Source organism: Neovison vison, chromosome 13, assembly GCF_020171115.1.
Source record: "Neovison vison isolate M4711 chromosome 13, ASM_NN_V1, whole genome shotgun sequence".
Classification (NCBI taxonomy): Eukaryota; Metazoa; Chordata; class Mammalia; order Carnivora; family Mustelidae; genus Neogale; species Neogale vison.
Window position 1 is genome coordinate 148,896,616 of NC_058103.1, and position 23,325 is coordinate 148,919,940.

Consider the following 23,325-nt stretch of genomic DNA (forward strand, 5'->3'; position numbering starts at 1 on the left):
CAGACCTCAGAAATAAGCCCACGCTTATATGATCAATTAAACTATGACCAAGGAAGCAAGAGCATTCGAGTAAAAGTCCCTTCAATAAATGATGTTGGGAAAACTGGAGAGCTACATGCAAAAGAATGAAATTGGACCTCTCTCCTATGCCATACATAAAAATAAATACAAAATGGATTGAAGACCTAAATGTGAGACCTGAAACCATAAAACTTCTAAAAGAAAACAGGTAGTCGCCTCTTCCACACTGGCAATATTTCCCTAGGTATCTGTCCTCAGGCAAAGGAAACGAAAGTAAAAATAAATTACTGAGACTACACCAAAATAAAAAGCCCTCAGAGAAGGAAACCAGCAACCTACTGAATGGGAGAATATTTGGAAATGATACATGTAATAACGGGCTAATATCCAAAATATATAAATAACTTATACTACTCAACAGCCAAAAAAATCTGTTTAAAAAGTCAGCAGAGGGCACAAATAGACATTTCTCCAAAGAAGGCACTCTGATGGCCAACAGACACATGAAAAGACGCTCAGTGTCACCAGTCATTAGGGACATGCAAATCCAAATCACAATGAGAGATCACCTCACACCAGCTAGAACGGCTATATCAAGAAGACAAGAAATAACAAGCATTAGCAAGGATGTGGAGAAAAGGGAACCCTCATGCACTGCTGGTGGGAATGTAAATTGGTATAATCACTGTGAGAAAACAGTATGGAGGTTCCTCGAAAAATTAAAAATAGAAATACCCTATGACTCCAGTAATTATACTACTATTGGGTATTTACCCAAATAAAATGAAATTCGGTAAGATAATATGCGCCCTGTATTTACTGCAGCATTATTTACATTAGCCAAGTTATACAAGCAAACCAACTGTCCACTAACAGGTGATGGATGAAGACGCGGTACACATATGCAATTATTACTCAGCCATATAAAAGGATAAATATTGCTATCTGCGATGCCATGGATGGATCTAGATGGTATTATGCTAAGTGAAGTAACTCAGACAGAGAAAGGCAAATACCGCATGATTTCACAAATATGTGTAATCTAAAAAACAAAACAGAAACAATCTTAAATACGGAGAACAAACTGGTTGTTGCATGAGGGACAGGGTTATAAAAAGTGACAGGAAAATAATCCTATTGGCTAAAACGAGAACCTGCTCCAGCATAACAGATTATAAAACAAAGAAACTAAACCAAATCATTTAAGAAGTGAAGGAAATAAACTCACCTTTAGGAAGAAAGACCAAAATAGAAGACAGTTTGTAAGCACTTTATTTGGAATGAGGAAAGCATTTAATTCTACTGAACAGAGGGGAATGAGCTAGACACTGACTGACTGACAAGGAGAAACATCTAATAAAAGAGGACACTTTTAAGATTAATGGGTTAGCCCTGTTACTGGGTTTCACGTTCATGAAACAACATGTATAAGAAGGGTCAATCAGTATTCAGTGTCGTGTGTACCAACCATGTGTGCTGACAGACTGGGAAAGCTAGAATGATAGGGAAGGAAATGACTCAAACTTTTTTTTTTTCAAACTTCTTTAATAAACCTGGTTTTGATTTTTTTTTTTAAATTATGTACCATAACCCAAAGACTTTATCTCAGGAATGTAAGGTTGGTTCAACATATCAAAATCAATCAATACAATACACCATATTAATAGAACCAAAGACAAAGACCACATGATAATCTCAATAGACACAGGAAAAACATTTGAAAAGATCCAACATCTTTTCATGATAAAACATTCAACCAACTGCGAATAAAGGAAATATCCTTAAGCTGATAAAGGGCATCTATTAAAAAAGAACAACAACACAAAACCTTAGTTAACATCATACTTAATGGTGAAACACTATAAATTTCCCCATAGGACCAGGAACAAGATGAGGACATTCACTCTGATTTCTTGTTAACACTGTACCAGAGGTTCAGCCAGGGCAATCAGGCTACTGGGAGTGTAACGTAGGAGGCAGCACTGGAAAAGAGTCCAGCAATTTTTCAAACATAGAGTAATAATATGATCCAGCCATTTGATTTATAGGCATATGGCCGAAAGACTGAAAAACATTAAGTCCACATAAAAAACTTACATCAATGTTCACTGCAGCAATATCCGTAACAGCCAAAAGCAGAAGCAACCCAGGTACCCACCAACTGATGAGTGATTTTAAGAAATGTGGAATATCCACACAGTGGAATGTTATTCAGCTATGAAAAGGAATGAAGGATTGATGTTTGCTCTACACGGATGGAATACGGACAAACATGACACTAAGTGAAAGAAGCCAGACACAAAAGGCCACACATCCTATGATTCCACTTCAGTGACATATCCAGAACAAGCAAATTCATAGAGATAAAGTAGATTTGAGATTGGCAGGGGTATGGGCAGATGGGGAATGACTGCTTCATGATACACGGTTTCCTTTTGGAGTGGTAAAATGTTCTGGAGTTGCCAACAATGGTTGTACAAGTGTGTGAATGTAATAAAAACCACTGAATTACATCATTTTAAAGGGTGAATTTTATGGTATCTGAATTCTATCTCAACAAAAAAAGAAACACACATATACCTACTGGGACAGAGGAAGGTAAATTCCAGGTACGCAGGTACAATTTAACATTTAATATCTGTTTATATAATTAATACAAAGGCTAAAAGAGAAAATGTTATGATTATTACAATGGATGGTAAAAAAGGCATTTAACAAAATGTAACTTCTTTAAAAGAATTCCTCGCAAAACAGGAATACAAGAATATTTCAACATGATAAAGACTATCTATCTGAAAAAAGACAAAACCATAGAGTAATAAAATAACATGTACTCCTAAAAACCAAGGAGACAAGAATGTCAATTATCTCCAATGCTTAACACTGTTCTGAAAGTTCTAGTTAATATATTAAGAGAATTCACAGCCCGCGTAACAAGTATTGAAACAGAGAAGACAAAAAAATTATCTGCATATGATTTAAGATAAAGTGTATCACTAGAAAAACAGAACTAAAAAGTACAGTAGAATGGGGCCCCCGGGTGACTCGGGGTTATGCAGCTGACTCTTGACTCCAGCTCAGGTCATGATCTCAGGGTCCTGGGATTGAGCCCTGTGTCATGCTCCACACTCAGCAGGAGCCAGCTTCAGGATTCTCTCTCCCTCTAACCCTCTCCCCGATCACTCACTCCCTATAATAAATCTTTTTTGAAAAATAAAGTATAGCAGGATGACAAATAAGTAAAAATAAAAAGCTTTGGCATGTATCATCAGAGACCAGGTTGAAGAATATAAAAGAAAAAGACTGAATTTAGTCCTTCAACAAATATTTAGGCTTTTTTTTAAAGGCATTAAGGATACACCAACAAACAAGGGGCAAAATAAAATAGAAAATAACTCTATTAAATAAGTAAATTATTTAGTATATAAGAATGCAAATAAAGAGCTATACAAAATCAGAGCCAAGGATGAAGACGGGGTTATATTTTAAACGGATGGTAAAATTTCTCGTTGGCGCCTACGTAGAGACTTCGGAGCGGTCTGGGAGGGATGTAGGAAGAGCCTGAGCAAAGTCCCTGAGGCAGCAGCATGACTGGCACAGTAAGGAGCAGGGAGGAGGCCCCAGGCTGCACTGGAGCAAGAAGGGAGGAGGTTGCACGTCCACTCCGTTTTACCATGTGGCAGTGCCCACACTGCTGAGAACAGATCTTCAGAGCGCAAGAATGGAAAGGGAGACCAGCTAGAAATGGACTCAAATAATACATTTAAGAGACAATACTGGCTTGGATAAGGATAGTGGCTGTGGAAGTTTTGGATTCTGCACATACTCTGAAGTTAGAATTAAGAGGATTTGCCAGCACACTAGGTGTGGGAGAAAGCTACGATGTCGGAGGGACACCAAGGTGCTTGTTCTGAGCTACTCAGATTCCATTTATAAAAGCACCAGCAAAAGGAAACAACACCCAGTAATTTTTTTAAAACTGTGTGGATCCTTTAGGAAGAAAAACCACAAAACTCTACTGAGATAGAAAAATAAACAAACATTCCATACCTCTGGCAGGCATGTTTCAATGTTTCAATATGGAAAAAGGGTCATTTCTCCTATTAATTTACAATTTAATTCATTTCCAACTAAAATTCCATTGTGATTTCTCTTGAAACTCAAGGTATTGCTAAAGTCAATCTAAAAAAACAAGTGAAAATGGTTCAGAATAATTATTCTTAATAGAAAGATTAATTATGAGAAGCTTGCTCTTCTCTACCTAAAACGAATATCCACAGGGCTTCCTCCCTTCCTTCGGTGCCCTGTTTGAATGCCGTGTTAGGAGAGGTTTTCCCTGAACATTCTTACATAAAACACAGCAAGATCCTTTCTTCCCTCTGTACCACTGCTAGCACTTCCTGTCCCCTTCAACTACTTTCTTGCCTTAGAGAAGAATCACTGGGCGGCAGGTTCTTTGTCATGTTCTGTACCGGACACTCTGCCTGTGTGGGGGACAGTGCCTGCCGTAGAATAGGTGCTCACTAAACAGTGCTGAATGGGTGGCTGAATATACACGCGCTGCCACAGACAGAACGCACCGTGCACTGCAGTGGTTCAGAGCACAGGCTCCAGGTTTATCATTTACTATAACCGGGCAATCTTTGGAAAGATACTTAAAATCTCTCTGAACTTCAGGTTTTTCATCTGTAAAGAAGGGGCATCAACATGAATCACACAGGGTTACGTGCTGACAAATGAAGTTAATGGCATATAAGTTCTCGATAATTAGTCCTAAGACTTTCTCTTAACTGTTCTTCCTTGCAATAAGCCTACTTTCAGATCAATTTCTATCCCATATTCTAGTTCCACCCTTTTAAAAACTACCCAGGAAAGGAAGGAACTAATATTGGCTTAGCTTCAACTATGTGTCAGGTACTAAGTTCTCTCACCAGCCTCGTGGGGGGAGGGAATACCAAGTCCACTTCAGAGAAAAGGAACCAGAGGCTAAGGAAGATTAGGTCATCTACCCAAGACCACAGTCAACAAGTGGTAGAGCTTCACTGAACCTACTATACTTGTGGCTCCAAAGTAGACGCTCTTTCTGCTGCCCACACTTCCTATTTCTTCTTGCATGTGAGTCCCTTAAATATCTGAAAATCACGATCAGCACGTACATCTTTCCTTCTTTGACTAAACATTCAAATCCCTGATTATGTCCTTCTATGTCTTTCTCTCTAGGTCCCTCACTGCCACGAATTCATTCTAATTTGTTGAGGTCTCTTAATCTGTGGCATCTTAAATTACATCTGACCCTTGAACATGGATTTGAACTGCAAGGGCCCCACACCATATACATTATGTGAGGTTTTTCTAATACAGTACTGTAAATGTATTTTCTCTACCTTATCATTTTTTTTAAAAATTTTATTTGTTCATCTGACACAGAGAGACAGAGAGATCACAAGCAGGCAGAGAGGCAGGCAGAGAGAGAGAGGGAGAAACAGGCTCCCCGCCAAGGAGAGAGCCCGATGTGGGGCTCGATCCCAGGACCCTGGGATCATGACCCGGGCCCAAGGCAGAGGCTCAACCCACTGAGCCACCCAGGCGCCCCATTCCTTATCATTTTCTTAACAATATTTTCTTTCTCTTATTTTATCGTAAGAATAAACATATATATGTGTTAATCAACTGTTTATGTTATTGTTAAGGCTTTTGGTCAGTAGTAGGCTACTTGCACTTAAGTTTTTGGAAAGTCAAAAGTTATACTTGGGTTTCTGACCATGGGGGTCATTGCCCCTAACTCCCACCCCCTCATCGTTCAAGGGGCAATTGTAATTATTTTTATTTTTTTTTAAGACTTTATTTATTTATTTGACAGAGAGATGATCACAAGTAGGCAGAGAGGCAGGCAGAGAGAGGGGAAAGTACGCTCCTTGCTGAGCAGAAAGCCTGACGCAGGGCTCGATCCCAGTACCCTGAGATCATGACCTGAGCTGAAGGCAGAGGCTTAACCCACTGAGCCACCCAGGCATCCCTGTAATTATTTTTAAACATTTTTTTAAAGATTTTATTTATTTATTTGACAGAGAGGGATCACAAGTAGGCAGAGAGGCAGGCAGAGGGAGAGAGGAGGAAGCAGGCTCCCTGCTGCGCAGAGAGCCCAATGCGGGGCTTGATCCCAGGACCCTGAGATCATGACCTGAGCCGAAGGCAGAGGCTTAAGCCACTGAGCCACCCAGGCGCCCCGTCTGTAATTATTTTTAAAGGGAACAAAATCTTGTAGAACCCCAGCTGTCATAAAATTTTATCATAATGTTCTAAAACATGCTCAAATATAGCAACAATATATTATAACCATATACTATAAACCCAAGGTTAATTTATATATTAAGTAGAAATGAAGTAAATCAATAAAATCCAAATTAATGATACCAATTTAATATCTTATTATTTTACTGAAATTATATCCTGTTTACAACGTGAATATGTCTCGGCTCTCTTGCACTCAGCATCCTTACTATGCCGTGGGCTGTGTGATGAATCAGACTTCACACCACTTTTTCTATCTGAACGGCCAGCAGGCCTGCGTTGGCATGGCCATCTAGACATCTTTAGTGACCAGTAAAATGTGGGAGATGAGGGAAAAAGAGCACCTAGGATAATCTGAGGTCTCTGTCTTTTGGGGTGACTGAACTGCAATCTCTCACGGAAACAGAAATATTTAGGCAGGGAGGGGCAGCTAGATTCGTTTTGACCATGAATTTGTGGTAGCCGAGAGATGGCTAGATGGAGCTCTTGAGACGGTAAATGGACAGGGGTCTAAAGCCCACAACAGTTGATTCTGGGCCTGCAATGGGGTTTAGAAGTTGTTAAATGGTGGCTTGAAGACAAAGAAGATCCTGCAAAGGCACAGTCAGAGAAGTGGAAGGACCTTTCGAGAAAAGAAATACAGGAAGGAAGCCAAGAGAGAAGAATTTTTTTTAAAGGCGGTATTAAATTCCACAGAAGCAAAAAAGGAGGATTGAAATGTGTTCTTTGGACTGGGAGATCACGGTGACCTTTGGGAAAGCGGCAGAAAGACAGTAAGGTCAGTTATTTAAGAAGCCTGGCTACCAAGGAAAGCCGAGGGAGCAGTGCCGAGAATGCAGGAGAGCGGATTATTTCTGGCCAGGAGAGAACGAGCCAGTGGAGGGGAGAAGGCAGCTGAAGTCCCTCCCGCACGCCCGGGACCTATGAGAGCACCTGGGACATAGCAAACATTCCAAAAATACTTACTGAATGTTGCAGGCAAGGAGGAAAAGGGTGGAATCAAGGAAGAGGAGGGTTTTAGTAAGGAGCACAGGGAACAGGTGAACCGGAGGAAAACAAATATTTTTTAATCATGTTGGACTCCGGGCTGTTTATGTTCAAAATCCTTGAAACAATTCAGAAAACAAGTCCTTCCGGTTTCATTTTATAGAAGAGTCCACTGAGGCAAAGAGATTAGGTAATCTACCCAAGGTCATTCGTCTGCTGAGGGACAGAGGCACCATGCAGATGTGACCTCCTCCGCCCACTAAGCCCCACTCTTCCATTTTACCTTGAAAATGAACATACGGAATACGAAGGTACAATGATGTGCCGAAAACGAGGGGGAGACATCTGAGTTGGAGAACAGTAAAGGGGCGCTGGAACACCCAAGAAGGATGGACAGGGGCACGGAGGACCTAGAAGAAAGCAATCTGCGGCGGGGCCGGGCTGCACACTTGGTGATGACAGCCGGCCGGCTGCAGGAGGCACCTGCTGGAGCAGACAGGGGTGACCACAGGGATGACCAGGAAGGGGTTTCTAGGATGAATGTCTCAAAGTAGAAAAGGAGACTAGAGTGGGAGAGTCCAGGTGACCTCGGAGGTGAAATGCGGGTAAGGAGAGGCAGTGGACGCGGCACGAGGACACGGAGAGGCTCCGGGCTCACTCCGAGGGCACCGTAACACTGAGGGAGGAACAAGTGCACTGCAGCAACGGAAGCGTCCCCCGCCACTGTCCTCTCGTGTCACTCCAGCAAGCGGCTCCAACTGCCCACTCCCGCTGAACTGCTCTATTTCTGTAATTTGCTCTTAGCGCAATATAAAACAAGGGACACACTTGTTCTGGGTTACCTGATCCCTAGTAGCTAAATAAATCCTTGCCCAGACAAGGAGCTTATTAAAAACAAACAGTGGAAACCATCGTATTTCATAACTCTATCACAGGCTCTGTCTCTCCCCGCCCACCTGGCCTCCCACTGGGAAGGGCCGGCGGACCCCCACAGCAACAGAGGGACTGAGCCGGAGAACGAGCAGAGCTCGGAGTATCTGGCATAGCACAAAGATTAACCTAATAGGATCCTTCCAGCTCCAGGATCCTTCCATTCGGTACAGCAGGGGTGTTTTCTAAGAGATGTGTACTTGCTTTGTGTGAGTGAACCAGCCGGATGTGAGATCCTAAACTGTGTTTACTACACCTTTTCAGAAATGCACCTTTTAAAGAAACCGAAGAATGCCTTACTACCATCAAGACTCGGTTCTCTCTACTGAGGCTGATCTAATAATAGCAAGGAAGTCTCTTTTTGATTAGACAAGTGATTTAAAAGGAAATACAGAATCACTAGGAATGTTAGTCCCATGACTATACCCGCCTCAGAAGATACCACACCATGGCTACAGCACAATCAAATGCTCAGGACTGCTAACTCGTTTCAAAACTCCTGCTGTCCTCGGGGACTTGGGCGGCTCAGTTTAGTGTCTGCCTTCAGCTCTGGTCATGAGCCCAGGGTCCTGGAACTGAGCTCCCAGCTCAGCAGGGGATCTCCTCGTCTCTCTCCCTGTGCCCCTCCCCCTGGCTCATACTCTCACTCTCTCAAATGAATAAATAAAATCTTAAAAAAAAAAAAAATCCAACTACTGTCATATATATATATATATATACACACACACACATAAAACTCACATAGATTAATTTCCCTTTGGCCTAACAGACCAGACCAGTGGTTTTCAAACTGTAAGAAGTGAAACTGATTCAGTGGGTTGCAACCTGATTTAAAATATAAAAATAATCAGAATGCATCACATATAGTATGATTTGGTGAAACCTTATTACAGGTGTGTGTGTAGGTGTGTGTGTGTATGAAATTAGTAGTTATTTCTTACTATGGGCTTTATTTCTTACTATAGTACAAGAAAAGTCTGAAAGCCACTGGACTAGACTGCATCAGAATTAATCAGCAACAATGACTCATTTTCAAGATCTAAACATTTTCAAAAAATTATTGACTGAATCCTCACGTAGCAGTTCAGTGAGGGGAAATAAGAACACTTATGTCTTGTTTCAAAGTAGTTGGTCTCATTTCGAAAGTCAAACAGAGGTCTAGAGGGAATTAGTTTTCAATCTAGTCAACATATGTAATTCTAAAAAAAAAAAAAAAATGAACCAAGGATCTGTCATACCACTCCCTCTGAATATGCATTTCCTCCAAAGTTAAAGACGCCATTAGCACAAAAGTTCTACTTCAGGGACAGAGAAAAAGGAAAAACAGATCTGAAGACATGAGTTTATTTTTTGACATTTCTTCCTACATAAAAATTTTTGAATCTTCTGTGACACTCATTTTTATATTGGCAACCACTTCTGAACTGAACAAACCCAGCCTTTCTAACAGCTCTCATCTTATATATATTTTGCAACAGAAACTGAGACGTTAATGTTATCAAGAATTTTCCAGTCCCCGTGGGCGACTTCGTTATTAGCATGGACTCCCTCCACTCTGACAACCAGATAACGTCTACTTCCGGGCAACCTTATAGACTATGATCAGATGGAGAGAGTCCACTCAGAGCTCAAGTGTCTGTGCTCAAGTGGGAAAAGTAGTTTTCTCACAGATCCTTCCTGTGCGCCAACGCAGTCCAGTTCAGTCTGCCCCCAAAGACTTAAGCTTGAACCTCCAGAAATGGCCCACCACACTCGGGAATCTGAGGGAGGGGTGCCAATGAGAAATGCCCACAACACTCAGAGCCTAGAGCCAAGTCAATATTATAAAGCCACAAGAAAACTACTGAAAGACACCTGCCAACCACAAGAACATCTACTGAGACTTTACTAGGTTTCTACCACTGTATGACAAGGAGTTTGGTGCTCTCCTAGTAGGTAACTGTTAGGTACATCTTAACACATGATTCCTAGGGAAAAAGAAGGGAAAGCAAATAGAAATTTAATAAACACAATTTTTTAAATTTAAATTCAAGGTAGTTAAACATATAGCATGATACTGATTTCAGGAGTAAAATATAGTGATTCATCACTTACATGTAACACCCAGGGCTCATCACAAGTGCCCTCCTTAATGCCCATCCCCCCCAACACCTCTCTTCCAACAACCGTTAGTTCTCTACAGTGAAGTCTTTTATGGCTTGCCTCCCTCTCTGTTTTTATCCTATATTTCTTTCCCTCCCTATGTTCATCTGTTTTGTTTCTTAAATTCCACATGAGTGAAATCATATGGTATATGTCCTTCTCTGACTTATCTCACTTAGCATAACACACTCTAGTTCCATCCACATCATTGCAAATGGCAAGATTTCCTTTTTTAAAAAGATTTGATTTTTGAGAGAGAGAGAGAACACAAATAGGGGGAGGGGCAAAGGCAAAGAGAGAAGCAGGCTCCCCACTCAGCGTGGAGCCCAACATGGGCTTGATCCCAGGACCCTGAGATCATGACCTGAGCCAAAGTCAGACACTCAACCAAGTGAGCCACCCATGGGCCCCAGGTTTTCACTTTTGACGGCTGAGTAATATTCCTGTGTGTGTGACACACACACACACACGGACCTTTATCCATTCATCAGTTGATGGGCATTTGGGTACTTTCCATAATTTGGTTACTGTTGATAGTGCTGCTATAAACACTGGGATGCATGTGCCCCTTCAAATCAGCATTTTTAATATTCTTTGGATAACACCTAGTACTGCAAATGCTGGGTCATAGGGCAGCTCTGGTTTTTAATTTTTTGAGGAACCTCCATGCTCTTTTCCAGAGTGACTGCACCAGTTTGAGTTCCCACCAACAGTGCAAAAGGGTTCCCATTTCTCCACATCCTCACAAACATCGGTTGCTTCCAGAGTAAATTTTAGCCATTCTAATAGGTATGAGGTGGTATCTCTTTGTGATTTTGATTTGTATTTCCCTAATGAGTGATATTGAGGATTTTTCATATGTCTGTTAGCCATTCGTACGTCTTCTTTGGAGAAATGTCTGTTCATGTTTTCTGTCCATTTCGTAACTGGATTATTTATTTTTGGGGTGTTGATTTTTTTAAAAATATTTTTATTTATTCATTTATTTGACAGGCAGAGATCACAAGTAGGCAGAGAGGCAGGCAGAGAGAGAGGGGGAAGCAGGCTCCCCGCTGAGCAGAGAGCCTGATGTGGGGCTCGATCCCAGGATCCCGAGATCATGACCTGAGCCGAAGGCAGAGGCTTAACCCACTGAGCCACCCAGGCGCCCCTGAGGTGTTGATTTTGATGAGTTCTTTATAGATTCTGGATACTAGCCTGTTATCCGATGTCATCTGCAATTATCTTCTCCCATTCCGGCGGCTGCCTTTTCATTTTGTCAATTCTTCCCTTTGCTGTGCAGAAGCTTTTTATCCTGATCAAGTCCCGATAGTTCATTTTTGCTTTTGCTTCCCTTGCCTCCAAAAACATGTCTAGTAAGAAGTTGCTGTGGCCAAGGTCAAAGACATTGCTGCCTGTCTCTCCTCTAGGATTTTGATGGTTTCCTATCTTACATTTAGGTCTTTCATCCATTTTAAATTTATTTCAGTTTGGCATAAGAAAGTGGTCCACTTTCATTCTTCTGTCCAGTTTTCCCAACACCATCTGTTGAAGAGACTGTCTTTTTTTTCTAGTGGATATTCTTTCCTGCTTTGTAGAAGATTAGTTGACTGCAGAGGTGAGGATTCATTTCTAGGTTCTCTATTCTGTTCCATTGACCCATCTGCCTGTTTTTCTGCCAGTACACACTGTCTTGATGACTACAGCTTTGTAATACAGTTTAAAGTCTGGTATTGTGATGCCTCCCACTTTGCTTTCTTTCTTAGGGGGTCTTCTCTGGCTCCATACAAATTTTAGGATTGTTTGTTCTAGTTCTGTGAAAAATGCTGGTGTTATCTTGATCTGGATTGCACTGACTGTGTAGATTGCTTTGGGTGGGTAGTACAGATATTTAAACAATATTTTCTTCTAATCCAGGAGCATGGAATGTTTTTCCATTTCTTTGTGTCCTCTTCAATTTCTTTGATTAATGTTCTACAGTTCTCATTATACAGATCTTCTACCTCTTTGGTTAGGTTTATTCTTAGGTATCTTATGGTTTTTTGTACAATTGTAAATGGGATGGATTCCTTGGTTTCTCCTTCTGCCACTTCATTACGGGTGCAGAGAAATACAACAAACTTCTGTAGGCTGGCTTTATATCCTGAGACTTTGCTAAATTCATGTATCAGCTTTAGCAGTTTTTTGGTGGAGCCTTTGGGGTTTTCTATATAGAGTACCAAAGTATAGAGTATAGAGTGAAATTTGACTTCTTCCTTGCTGATTTGGATGCCTTTTATTTCTTTTTGTTGTTTGCCGAGGAAAGGCCTTCCAGTACTATGTTGAACAACAGTGGTGATAATGGATGTTCTTGTCATGTTCTTGACTTCAGGGGAAAAGCTCTCAGTTTTTCCCCACTGAGGATATTAGCTGCAGGACTTTGGTATATGGCCTATATGACAGACTTTGGTAAATGGCCTATATGACACTGTGGTATTAATAAACAACAAATCTGTAACTGAGTTAATGTCTGGTTACAAGTTAGGCAGACTATATATATATATATATATATATATATATATATATACACACACACACACACACACACACACACACACATATGTGTAACTTGTAACCAGACATTATTTGTCTGGTTGTGTGTGTGTGTGTGTGTATATATATAATGTCTGGTTACAAGTTAGGCAGACTATATATATATACACACACACACACACACACACACACGCACAACACACACCTCCCCATATATGGTCTATGATCCTTTTAGCAAACTTATTTCATGTACATTTCAACATTTGATTCCAAGGAAAAATGAGAAAGAAAATAAGAATTATCATCCCCCCTATTTTACAAAGAGGCTATAATAAAAAAAGATGTCCAAACCTGACAAGCCAAGACAGTGGTGGAATGAAGTATGTGTATTTTAAGTCCTGGTGTCACTGTTCTTTCCAACATCATAGGAAATCTTACTCAGATACCTGGAGGATATCCCTTCTAAAGGCTTAAAACTCACCAGTTACCAGATTACTTCATTTTTTAAAAGTTTTATTTATTTATTTGACAGAGAGAGACATAGAGAGCAGGAACACAAGCAGGGGGAGTGGGAGAGGGAGAAGCAGGCTTCCTGCCAAGCAGGAAGCACAATATGGGGCTCAATCCCAGGACCCCGGGATCGTGACCTAAGCTAAAGGCAGATGCTTAACCACTGAGCCACCCAGGCACCCAGATTACTTCATTCTTTTTACCTCCATGTGGTTCCCTGTGACTATACAGCTATTCCTGACTAACTGCAGCAAATTCCTATTTGGTAAGAAAATAGAAGAGAAAAATTCACTTACTAACACAGCCGAGAAGCTATTATATGTTATGAATGGCAGTGAAATAACACACGAAGATGCTGTTACAGGGATTAAGAACACAGTGGCTAGTAGTAGCTCTTAGGATTTAGCTTCTAGGCTCTACTGAACCAGTAACTCTCGTAACTGCTCCACCTGGTATTCAAAGTGTATGTATCCTCTCACACATAAAGGTTTTAGAACTTACACTACGTCACCATGCTATTCACTCGGAACTGATTTAATGGGTCTCTGCTTTCTCTGTATGCATAACTAATGTCTTACTTGGTTTTCACTGCCTTGTGTCAAAGGGCTTGCCAAAAGATACACTCTAGAGAAAAATAATATAATAAAAATAATAATATATAATAATAAAAAATAGTAATAATATACTAATGTCACAATAAATGTTCTCGGCCATGAGAGTGCTAGCCTCCCAGCTGCTTCTCAGTACCACATATATACAGAAACGGTCTTACGCACCACCAAATGCTTCTTCAGTCCCTTTACCTACTCTTGTCACATTCCTTATGTTCCTGTGGCATTCTTAACGATCTGGGGATTAACACACTTACTCAGTATGTAACCTTAGGTGAATTTCTTAAGTCTTGGTTTTCTTACATCTTACAGTAGCTTTATCAGGTATTTGTCCTCACTTGTAATCAAGACATATATGATACATGATTTGATATGTCACATATGATTGATATATATATATGTACTCTGCCTAACATGTAAACAAATAAATTAATTCATTTAAATATTTGTATTTATTAAACTGCCAAATATTTTAAAAAATTTTTTGTCACAATGTGACAAAGTAAATCCAAAGTTTTAAACCATGCACATGCCACTTGACTGAGATATTCCCAGAGTCCTGTCCTGAGGAAGTAAACTAATGATTTAGCTTAATGCATGCTTCTCTGAGCATTATTTTATCTGAGTATAAAGCTGGAAATTGGGGGGCCTGGGTGGCTCAGTGGGTTAAACCTCTGCCTTTGGCTCAGGTCATGATCCCAGGGTCCTGGGATCGAGCCCAGCATCAGGCTCACTGCTCAGCAGGAAGCCTGCTTCCCCTTCTCTCTCTCCCTGCTGCTCTGCCCACTTGTGATCTCTCTCTCTCTCTGTCAAATAAATAAATAAAATCTTTAAAAAATTTAAAAAAAAAGCTGGAAATAACCTAAATGTCCCTATAAAGGAACTGGTTATAATTTATAACAAATAGGTCTATACCATAAATAACCAGACAGTTACTACAAATAATGCTATAGGAATATATTCATTGCCATTGAAAGTTCCCTAAGATATAGTATTGAAATGGGGATAAAAGGCTACAAAACTGTACATAACTATAAAAATTATGTACTTATATATGTAGGTTCATATTCATGATGCTTATGACAAGGCAGAGGGATAGTAATCTTTCCACAATGAATATTATTACTTAAGTAATAAAAACTTTTTACACAGATGAGATACTTATAAAAGTCAATCCATTCTCTCTTTTAAATAGCTGAAGACAGTTTAAAATAGTTTACAATATGAGCAGGGGTTCCTGGCTGACTCGGTGGAGAAAGTGACTCTTGATCTTGGGGTCGGGAGTTCGAGCCACCTGTGGGCTGTAGAGATGACTTAAAAATGTTTTTTTCTTTTTAGGAGAGCAAGCAAAAGCAAGCGAGCCGGAGTGTTGGGGGGAGAGGGACAGAAGGAGAGGGAGAAAGTCTTAAGCAGGCTCCATGGCCAGCAAACAGCCCCATGCAGGGTCCTATCTCATGACCCTGAAATCATGACCTGAGCAGAAATCAAGATAACTAACTGAGCCATCCAGGTATCCCCAAAATAAAATCTTTAAAAAAAAGTTTATCGGGGCGCCTGGGTGGCTCAGTGGGTTAAGCTGCTGCCTTCGACTCAGGTCATGATCTCAGGGTCCTGGGATCGAGTCCCGCGTCGGTCTCTCTGCTCAGCAGGGAGACTGCTTCCCTCTCTCTCTCTCTGCCTGCCTCTCCATCTACTTGTGATTTCTCTCTCTCAAATAAATAAATAAAATCTTTAAAAAAAAAAAAAAAAGTTTATCGTATGAGCAGATTGTTTTAGATGCAAGGAGTACTACTGACCTTTAAGGATCCTCTATAGTCAGTACTCTGGGGTGAAAGACATTTTTTTTTTTTTTTAATTTCTAATTTGTTACAGACATTTTTATAAAATACATGAAAGATGAAATAGTAGAAAAATAAAGTCACGGAAAACATAAACTTCATTTTAAAAATTAAATTCATAAACATGAAGTTACTCTACCAGATTGCTTAAAAATTTTTTTCTAAATTCTTACTTTCCATTTCTGCACCTGTCTGGTCCTTGACAGGTTAACGGTCCACAGACCATGCTCCCAGTAAGCAAGGCTCTGATTAAGAAGCCTTTTGGCAGTGGACTAATCACAGCTTCAAGTAGACTGGATTCTGATTGAACATCTGGACAATCTTCTGCAACAGAAGGTAACTTTCTCCAATAAACAGGAGCATTTGGGCTCTTCCCCTATTAGGTTTACCATATTTACTAGCCTACGATGTTTTTCTTATGCTAATAGATATTTTCAGTACAGTCATACAATTTTAAACTATCAGTCATTTTCCAAAAGAATGAAACACAATCTCATATAGTAGAAACCTGGCTTCAGAGAATTAACATTTTCCAAATCCCGGGGAAACAGTAGTCATTACGGCACAGCAAAGGGGATGTGCCAGAAATACTGATTCAGCAGGTTGAAATGGGAGTAAATGTACATATTGATACTGAGGGTTTAAGTTGCCTATCTGTTCCCAGATTTAAGCAGAAGAAAATGAGACAACGTGCCAGTCCCTCAGCAACATGAATATAGTCCCCAGAGAAAGGCTGATGAATTCCTGCCATTCTACCTGAGGGATGAACCAATGATGGGCTACTCTGGACTCATGCCAAAGAAACAGGAATATAAACATCTTACTTCATGTTGAGATTAAAAAGAATTTAAGTCCCAAGTCATTCCCTGAAATTATGTAGCTTGGTCTCCAGAAATAAAGGTTCAGAGTTTAGTAACAGCAAAGAAACTGGAAGTACTATGGATCAAAACTAAGGATTCTCAATCAGTGTTTAGGTACGGAGGGGAACCTGAGTGGCTCAGTTGTTAAGCGTCTGCCTTTGGCTTAGGTCATGATCCTAACACCCTGGGATCAAGCCCTAAATCAGGCTCCCTGCTTAGCGGGAAGCCTGCTTCTCCCTCTTCAAGGCCCCGGCTTGTGTTCCCTCTCTCTCTGTCAAATAAATAAAAACTCTTGAAAAAAAAAAAAAAAGGTATGGAAACTTTAATATGTAATTATAATATTTTTAAATTGTTGAAAATTTAATCTGTTGGTAGAAAAATGAAAAACTATACTTAGCACAGTGCCTTACACACAGTAGGCGCTCAGTAAAAGTTTAGCTAAGAGTTTAGCTCTTCAAGCTGTCCTAGAATGGTGATCAAGTGCCTTTTTTTTTTTTTTAAAGATTTTATTCATTTATTTAAGAGTGAGAGCAGGAGCACTGGAAAGGGGCAGAGGGAGAGGGAGAAGGCGGCTCCACACCAAGCAGGGAGCCCGATATGGGGCTCAATCCCAGGACCCTGGGATCGTGACCTGAGTTGAAGGCAAACACCCAATTGACTGAGACACCCAGGCACCCCCAAATGTTTTATCTAGCTCTCGACTTATCAGGTAAGAAGTTGAGAGCTAGATTAAAAATACGAGCAATGATTTAGCATGAAAGGATTAGAGAAACCAATATAGTTAAACCAAAGACAGGCAGAAACCAGAACTAAAAAGAAATGTAAACAGAAAGCTGTAAAGTAGGAAATGAGTTTCTCAGACAGTCAAAAGGGAACAGGAAGATGCAAATTGGTAGCACTGAAGCCTCAAAGAAAAAATAAAATTCTCACTGAAAGCTGAGAATGGTCAAATTCAATCCATGAAGTCTGAAGTGTTAGATTCTTTTCTCCCACTTCAAAGTATGAAGGTGAGGTAAAACTTACACACAGGATAGTGTGCAAATCTTAACTGTGCAGTCTGATAAGGTTGAGTGTATCCACATCCAGATCACGATAACAAACATTTTCAAAGCTTCCTCCCAGTCTGTAACATTCCCTCCAACCACTACAAACTGATCCCCACTTTTGCCTGTTTTCGATGGTCATGTTATCACACAGAATCTATTCATGTTGGCTTTTTTTTTCACTCAATCCCAAATTTTGAAAATCAGCTCTATGTTTGTGGGCCTCCGGAGTCTGTTCCTTTTTACTGCTGAGCAGTACGCCACTGCATGAAGGCGTTAAAGGTTTGGTTTAGCCATTCTCCTGCTGATGGACATCTGGGTTGTTTTCAATCTTCTGCTATGATGAATAAAGCTGTCATGGCTGAGCCTTGTCGTACAAGCCTTGTGGTGGCCATAAACAGTCACTTCTCTCGGGTAGATGTCTAGAACAGACTGCTCAATTACAAGATAGGTGTGTGTTTAACTATGGTAGATTGGGGCCAGTTTTCCCAAGTGACTGTATCTATTTACTCTTCTATTAGCAATGCTGGAGAGCTCTCATAGAAGGTTTTTAAATTTTAAAAAAGAGTTTTGGTTGAAATACAAGAGTTTGGGGACTTTTTTGTTTTGCTTTGCTTTTTACTTCCATCTTTCAGAGCAGGGGTAACACACAGAGAGTGCTCATACCTCAGAGGATATACAAGATAATTTGGGGGAAGGCTGTGAGAAGAAAATGGTACAATTTCTATTTTAGTTTCTTATTCTTTTACCTACAAAGTAAATTTTACAGATATTTAACATATAAATGGGCACCGGTGTCCTTATTCAGATGGTTGTATTTATTCACTTTGAGCACACTGTGATTTACGCCATTTGGGAGTGCCTAGTTGAGCAAAATTATGGAATATTCACTTCTAAATGAACTCTTGCCAAATGAACAAGTGGCTAAAAGGAGTCCTGCAAAGATAATACCAATAATGTAAGCACAAGCAAACAAGGAAATGGCCCAGCTGACAGTTCTATTGTAGAAAATCTCTAGAAAAACTGTGACTATCTAGTCAGATCTCAGAAGAAACAGGCAAAAAAATTCCAAGTTATTTTTAAAAATAGACTTAATCTACTACTATCAATATTTTGCTAATAAGAATTTTAAAACATAAATTACATCATCTGTCATCCGCTTTCTTTTGTATTTATTTTACAATATAGGAAGCAATAGTGCATTTTACATGGAGATATAATTTAAAGTAAATTTATATATATTAGGGATTTTTACCAATAGAGCACATGATCAATAGGGTTCAGAGACTCTTATTTTAGCATAAGTATTTTTAATATCAAGCTAGTTAATCCATAGGTACAAATAAAACTTGTATTTTTAAGTCATATGCAATATAAAATATATTCTGGTAGAAACAGCTAGTTGGCTACTGAATGCTAATATAATGCATCTGAACAGGGAAGAGGACAGGAATTAACTGAGAAGAGCCATGAGGGAACTTTCATGGGTACTGATACTACCATATATCTTACAAGGGGTTTGGATTATAACAGCGTATACATTAATCAAACCTCACTGAATGGTACATTTAAGTGTGTTTCAGTTTATATAAATTTTATCTCAAAAGGCCAAAAAAAGAAAGAAGAAAGAAAGAAAGAATGAAAAAGGATCTATAAAAAATACTGACCTCTAGTTAATGATAATGCATGCTGAAGTATCTAAGAGTAAATTATACTGATGCCTGCAACTTACCTTAAAATACATTAAAATAAGATGGACTGCTGTACGGATAGAGGGATGGATCATGAATCACAAGATAAAACAAGTGCAGTAAATGTTAATTGTAGAATTTAAGTGGTAGATATAAAGGTGTTCACTGGACAACTGTTTTAACTTTTCCATACACTTGAAATGATTCATGACAAAAGGTTGGAAAAAATAACCTATCTACTCAAAAGCTGAAAATTAAAAACAGTGTAGTGATACAAGGGGAAAGTCAGAAATCGAAAAAGGAAAAAAGGTAGCTGCTTGGTACTTTTACACACACTGAATCTGTGCGGTGAGAATTATGCCTATTTCACAGGCTAGTAAATTAAAACTTCGAGAGATTACAGAATATGCCTAAGGTCACAGAGTTTGAAGGGCGGCCAAAAGCGGAATCCAACCTGACCAAATCTGCTAGAGGAGTGAATCCTCTGGGCCCACATTCCTCACAAGGGGCTGCCTAGGACCCAACAGCTTCCCTACGGCAGGGAAGTTGCTTCTCCATTCAAGCATGGACCTTCTTTGATAGAAGAGTCCTCCCAAAACCTGTCTCACCCATGTTTTTCCTCCTAGGTCTGTCTGATCCCTTGGGGCCATACAGAATCTAATCCCCACAAGAGCGCCATCATATCGAATGACAGTATTTGAAATATGAAGAAGTAGGATTTTTTTTTTTCCAGTTAGCATTTTGTAACATCATCTACAGACATCATCTATAGTGAGGTGTAAAATGGGGATAATGCCTTAGCCACCTGGAGTGGAAGCAACTTGAGAACATCCATGGAGCATACAACATGGTAACTACCAGAGTAGGGACTCACATCTTTTTCTAACCATTACCTTTCCTTGGAAATTACAACATGCCACTCACTATAAAATACCATTTTATAAAAAAGAAAACACATGTCCTTTCTTTGAGGAGTTTACATTAAATGGGGAAGAGACACAGATTTTTCCTTCCTGTACTTATTTTATCTAACCACCTGATTGTTTCCTCATTTTATTTTCCATTTTGCCTTGGTTTGGAATTACAACTTCTAGGAATTTTGTGTGCAATCAGATATAGAACTAGGACTACTTATACTGCACTTTTTTGTTTCAAAATTACTACAGGTGGCCAACCTAAGTAAGCAACTTGTTAATGAAATTTTAAAATTTTGGTTTTTTGTTTATTTGTATGTTTTTGACTCTCCAAAGTTATTATCACAGCCTAATGGAACCTGAACCTCACTTGAAACCAGAGGTTGTTGGAAGGAATCCTAGAGATGATAATTTTCTGATTTCAGAACTGGATGTTCAGACAGCTGAAATGATTAGTCCATAACGGAGCCCAAACCCAATACCAGGCCCCCCAATTCCCAGGCCAACTGTTTTTTTGTGGTTTTGGGTTTTTTGTTTTTGTTTTTTTCTATTTTACAATCGCGGAACTAAATGCAAAAAAAAAAAAAAAAAGTGATTATGTCCACCCATTACTTCAACTTCACTAATTTCAGCCTGGCCACCCGTGATGTCACTTCCTTTTGTGAATGGGTGCCCCCCCCCATCTAGCTACCTTCACTTGACTGTAATACAACATTTTAGAGCTCACACTCTTATGCCAATATTTCCCACGTCTATTCTGTTCCCCAAGGATACCAACAGAGCCTCCAAGATGCCCCGACCCTCCTTTTCACTGTTATTTCTCCTTTCAAACAACTAACTGCCAACTAGCATAAAAATCAAAAGTAAACGGGGTTTATTTTTAAGCCACAAAGCACACACGGCAGTGTTGATCTCCTCCTCGCCCAAAGGGCCCGATTTAACAAAAAAAAAAAGAAAAAAATTAAGGCTGTGTATTACACGCAGATGCTTTCGAGAGAAAGAGCCAGCCACGACCTGAAAGAGAGAGCTATTGTGGGCTGTAGCGGGAGGCCGAGCCGAAGGTCTGGGATCCGACCTAAAACCAACATGGAGGTGAAAAGGCACCGGGAGCTCCGCGGACCCGCCAGCCGGTGCCGAGCTGCGAGCTCCCGGCTGCTCCGGGTGGGTCTGCCGAGCGGCGCGCGGCGGGCAGGCGCGGACGCCAGGACAATGACGCGGCCGGCGGGGCTCGGGGCAACTCAACAAGTCTGGAAGGCGAAGGAGGCGCCGAGGGATGGATGAACGGCTGCCAAGAGGCTCCTGCTGGCCTCTGGATGACCACTGGCCCTTTCCAGGATCCGCCGCCGCGGCCCCCGCCGGCCCGCCGCCGGCCATTTGCATCACGCTCCCCTACGTGCCCCGACGTTCGCCCGGGACCCGGCGGCCCACCCGCGACCCTGCCCGCAGCCCTGCCTCCCGCCCGGGCCCGCCGCCCCCGCGCCGCGGCTGCCCGGCTTCCCCGCGGCGGGCCTGCCCGGGCCGGAGCCGCCTTCCAGAGGGGGCGGAAGGATGGCCGCCCTCGCGGGGAGCGGGCGCGGCCCGGAACCCCCGGCTCCGGCCCGGGCACGGCCTCCGTGCGCAGCGCCGTCCGCGCCTCCAGCCCCCGGCCGCCGCCGGCTCGGGGCGCCCGGGCTCCGGGGCGCCGGGCTCCGGGCCGAGGCGGATGGAGGAAGGGGGCGGGCGCGCCATCATGAAGGGGAAAATGGTGGGCGGGCGGGCCCGCCCGCGGCCGCCGTACTCACCCGGGCCGGCCAGTGCGGGTAGCCCTTCATCTTGGCGAAGACCAGGTCGCCCGCCTTGTACTCGCGGGGCCGCGGACGCGCCATCCCGGCCGCTTCCTCCCCCGGTCGTCCTTGGTCGCCGCGAAGATGCCGGGAGGCCGCCCCCCCGTGGGCCGACGGACTGCGCCGCGCTCCCCGCGGGCCTCGAGCGGGCGGGCGAGCGGCCGCTCCGACGAGGGGAAGCGGCGAGGCGGCGGCTGAGGCGAGGGGTGGGCGGGGGGCGCAGCAGGCCCGGCAAATCACGGCCCGGCAGCGGGGGAGGGGAGCCCCCGGCCGCTCGGCTCTCGCCCGCGCCGAGGTCCCCGCCGCCGCCGCGCGCTGCTCACAGGCGCCGCGTCGCCTGCCTCATGCCGCCGCCGCCGCCGCCGCCGGCCTCCCTCCCGGGCTCCCGGGCGCGGCGCGGCGCGAGCGCCGGGCCTCGCGCCTCCTCCGAATTCCTCCTCGGGCAGCGACCGCAAACACGATCTTATTATTGTTCTCGCGCGCGCTCAGCATCCCCCCCGCCCCGCTTCCCGCTCCCCTCCCCTCCCGCGCCGGCCGGTTAATTCCTAGGTACACGGCCGGCTTTCGCCCAGAAACCGAGCGCGCCAGCCCGGCTGCTCCGCGGGCGGGCGGGCGGGCGGTGGGCGCGTCCTCCCCCAGCACCGAAGCCCGCGCGGGGCGGGCGGGAGCGCCTACTCCGGGGGACGCCCGCCGCCCGCTCTCTTTTGTTCTGGGCCCGGAGCTGCCTGCCGCAGCCCAGCCAATCACCACCTGGCCGCCCCCCTCCCCGCCGGCCCGCGCCGCTCTAGGGGGGCGCTCCCCCACCTCCTCGCGCCCCCCAGTCCCACGCCCGGCCCCCGCCTGGCCGCCCCCCGCGGGCCACTGCTGCGGGTGCTCTCCGGCGAGTGGGGCACAAAGGCGCTGCAGGCCTGGGGGACGCGAGGGGACCCGCTGCCCTGCGCATCGGGCTGCGGGCAAAGAGCCCAGCTCTGGAGTCGGCGACCTTGTTGGGTCCTCGCCCCAGGTCTGCCCTTGACAATGCACTGTGACCCACCGAGGGCAGGCTCTTGGCGGGAGTCACGGGCGGTGGCTCTCGTTGGCCTGGCGGCACAGGCGGGATTCGAACTCGGACCTACAGGACTCCAGAGTCCAAGCGCGGTCGTGCTTCCCCAGC

At 42.9% G+C, this 23,325-nt stretch overlaps 1 protein-coding gene across 1 annotated transcript in view; it reads right to left on the bottom strand.

The window, feature by feature from the left end:
- HDGFL3 (HDGF like 3) overlaps nucleotides 1-22,342 on the bottom strand; it is a 73,205-nt gene extending 50,863 nt beyond the window's left edge. The window contains exon 1 of the mRNA XM_044231463.1: nucleotides 22,131-22,342. Coding sequence (XP_044087398.1) covers nucleotides 22,131-22,214 — 84 coding nt within the window. The 5' untranslated portion in view covers nucleotides 22,215-22,342. The remainder of the gene's footprint in view (nucleotides 1-22,130) is intronic.
- Nucleotides 22,343-23,325: the final 983 nt, after the last annotated feature.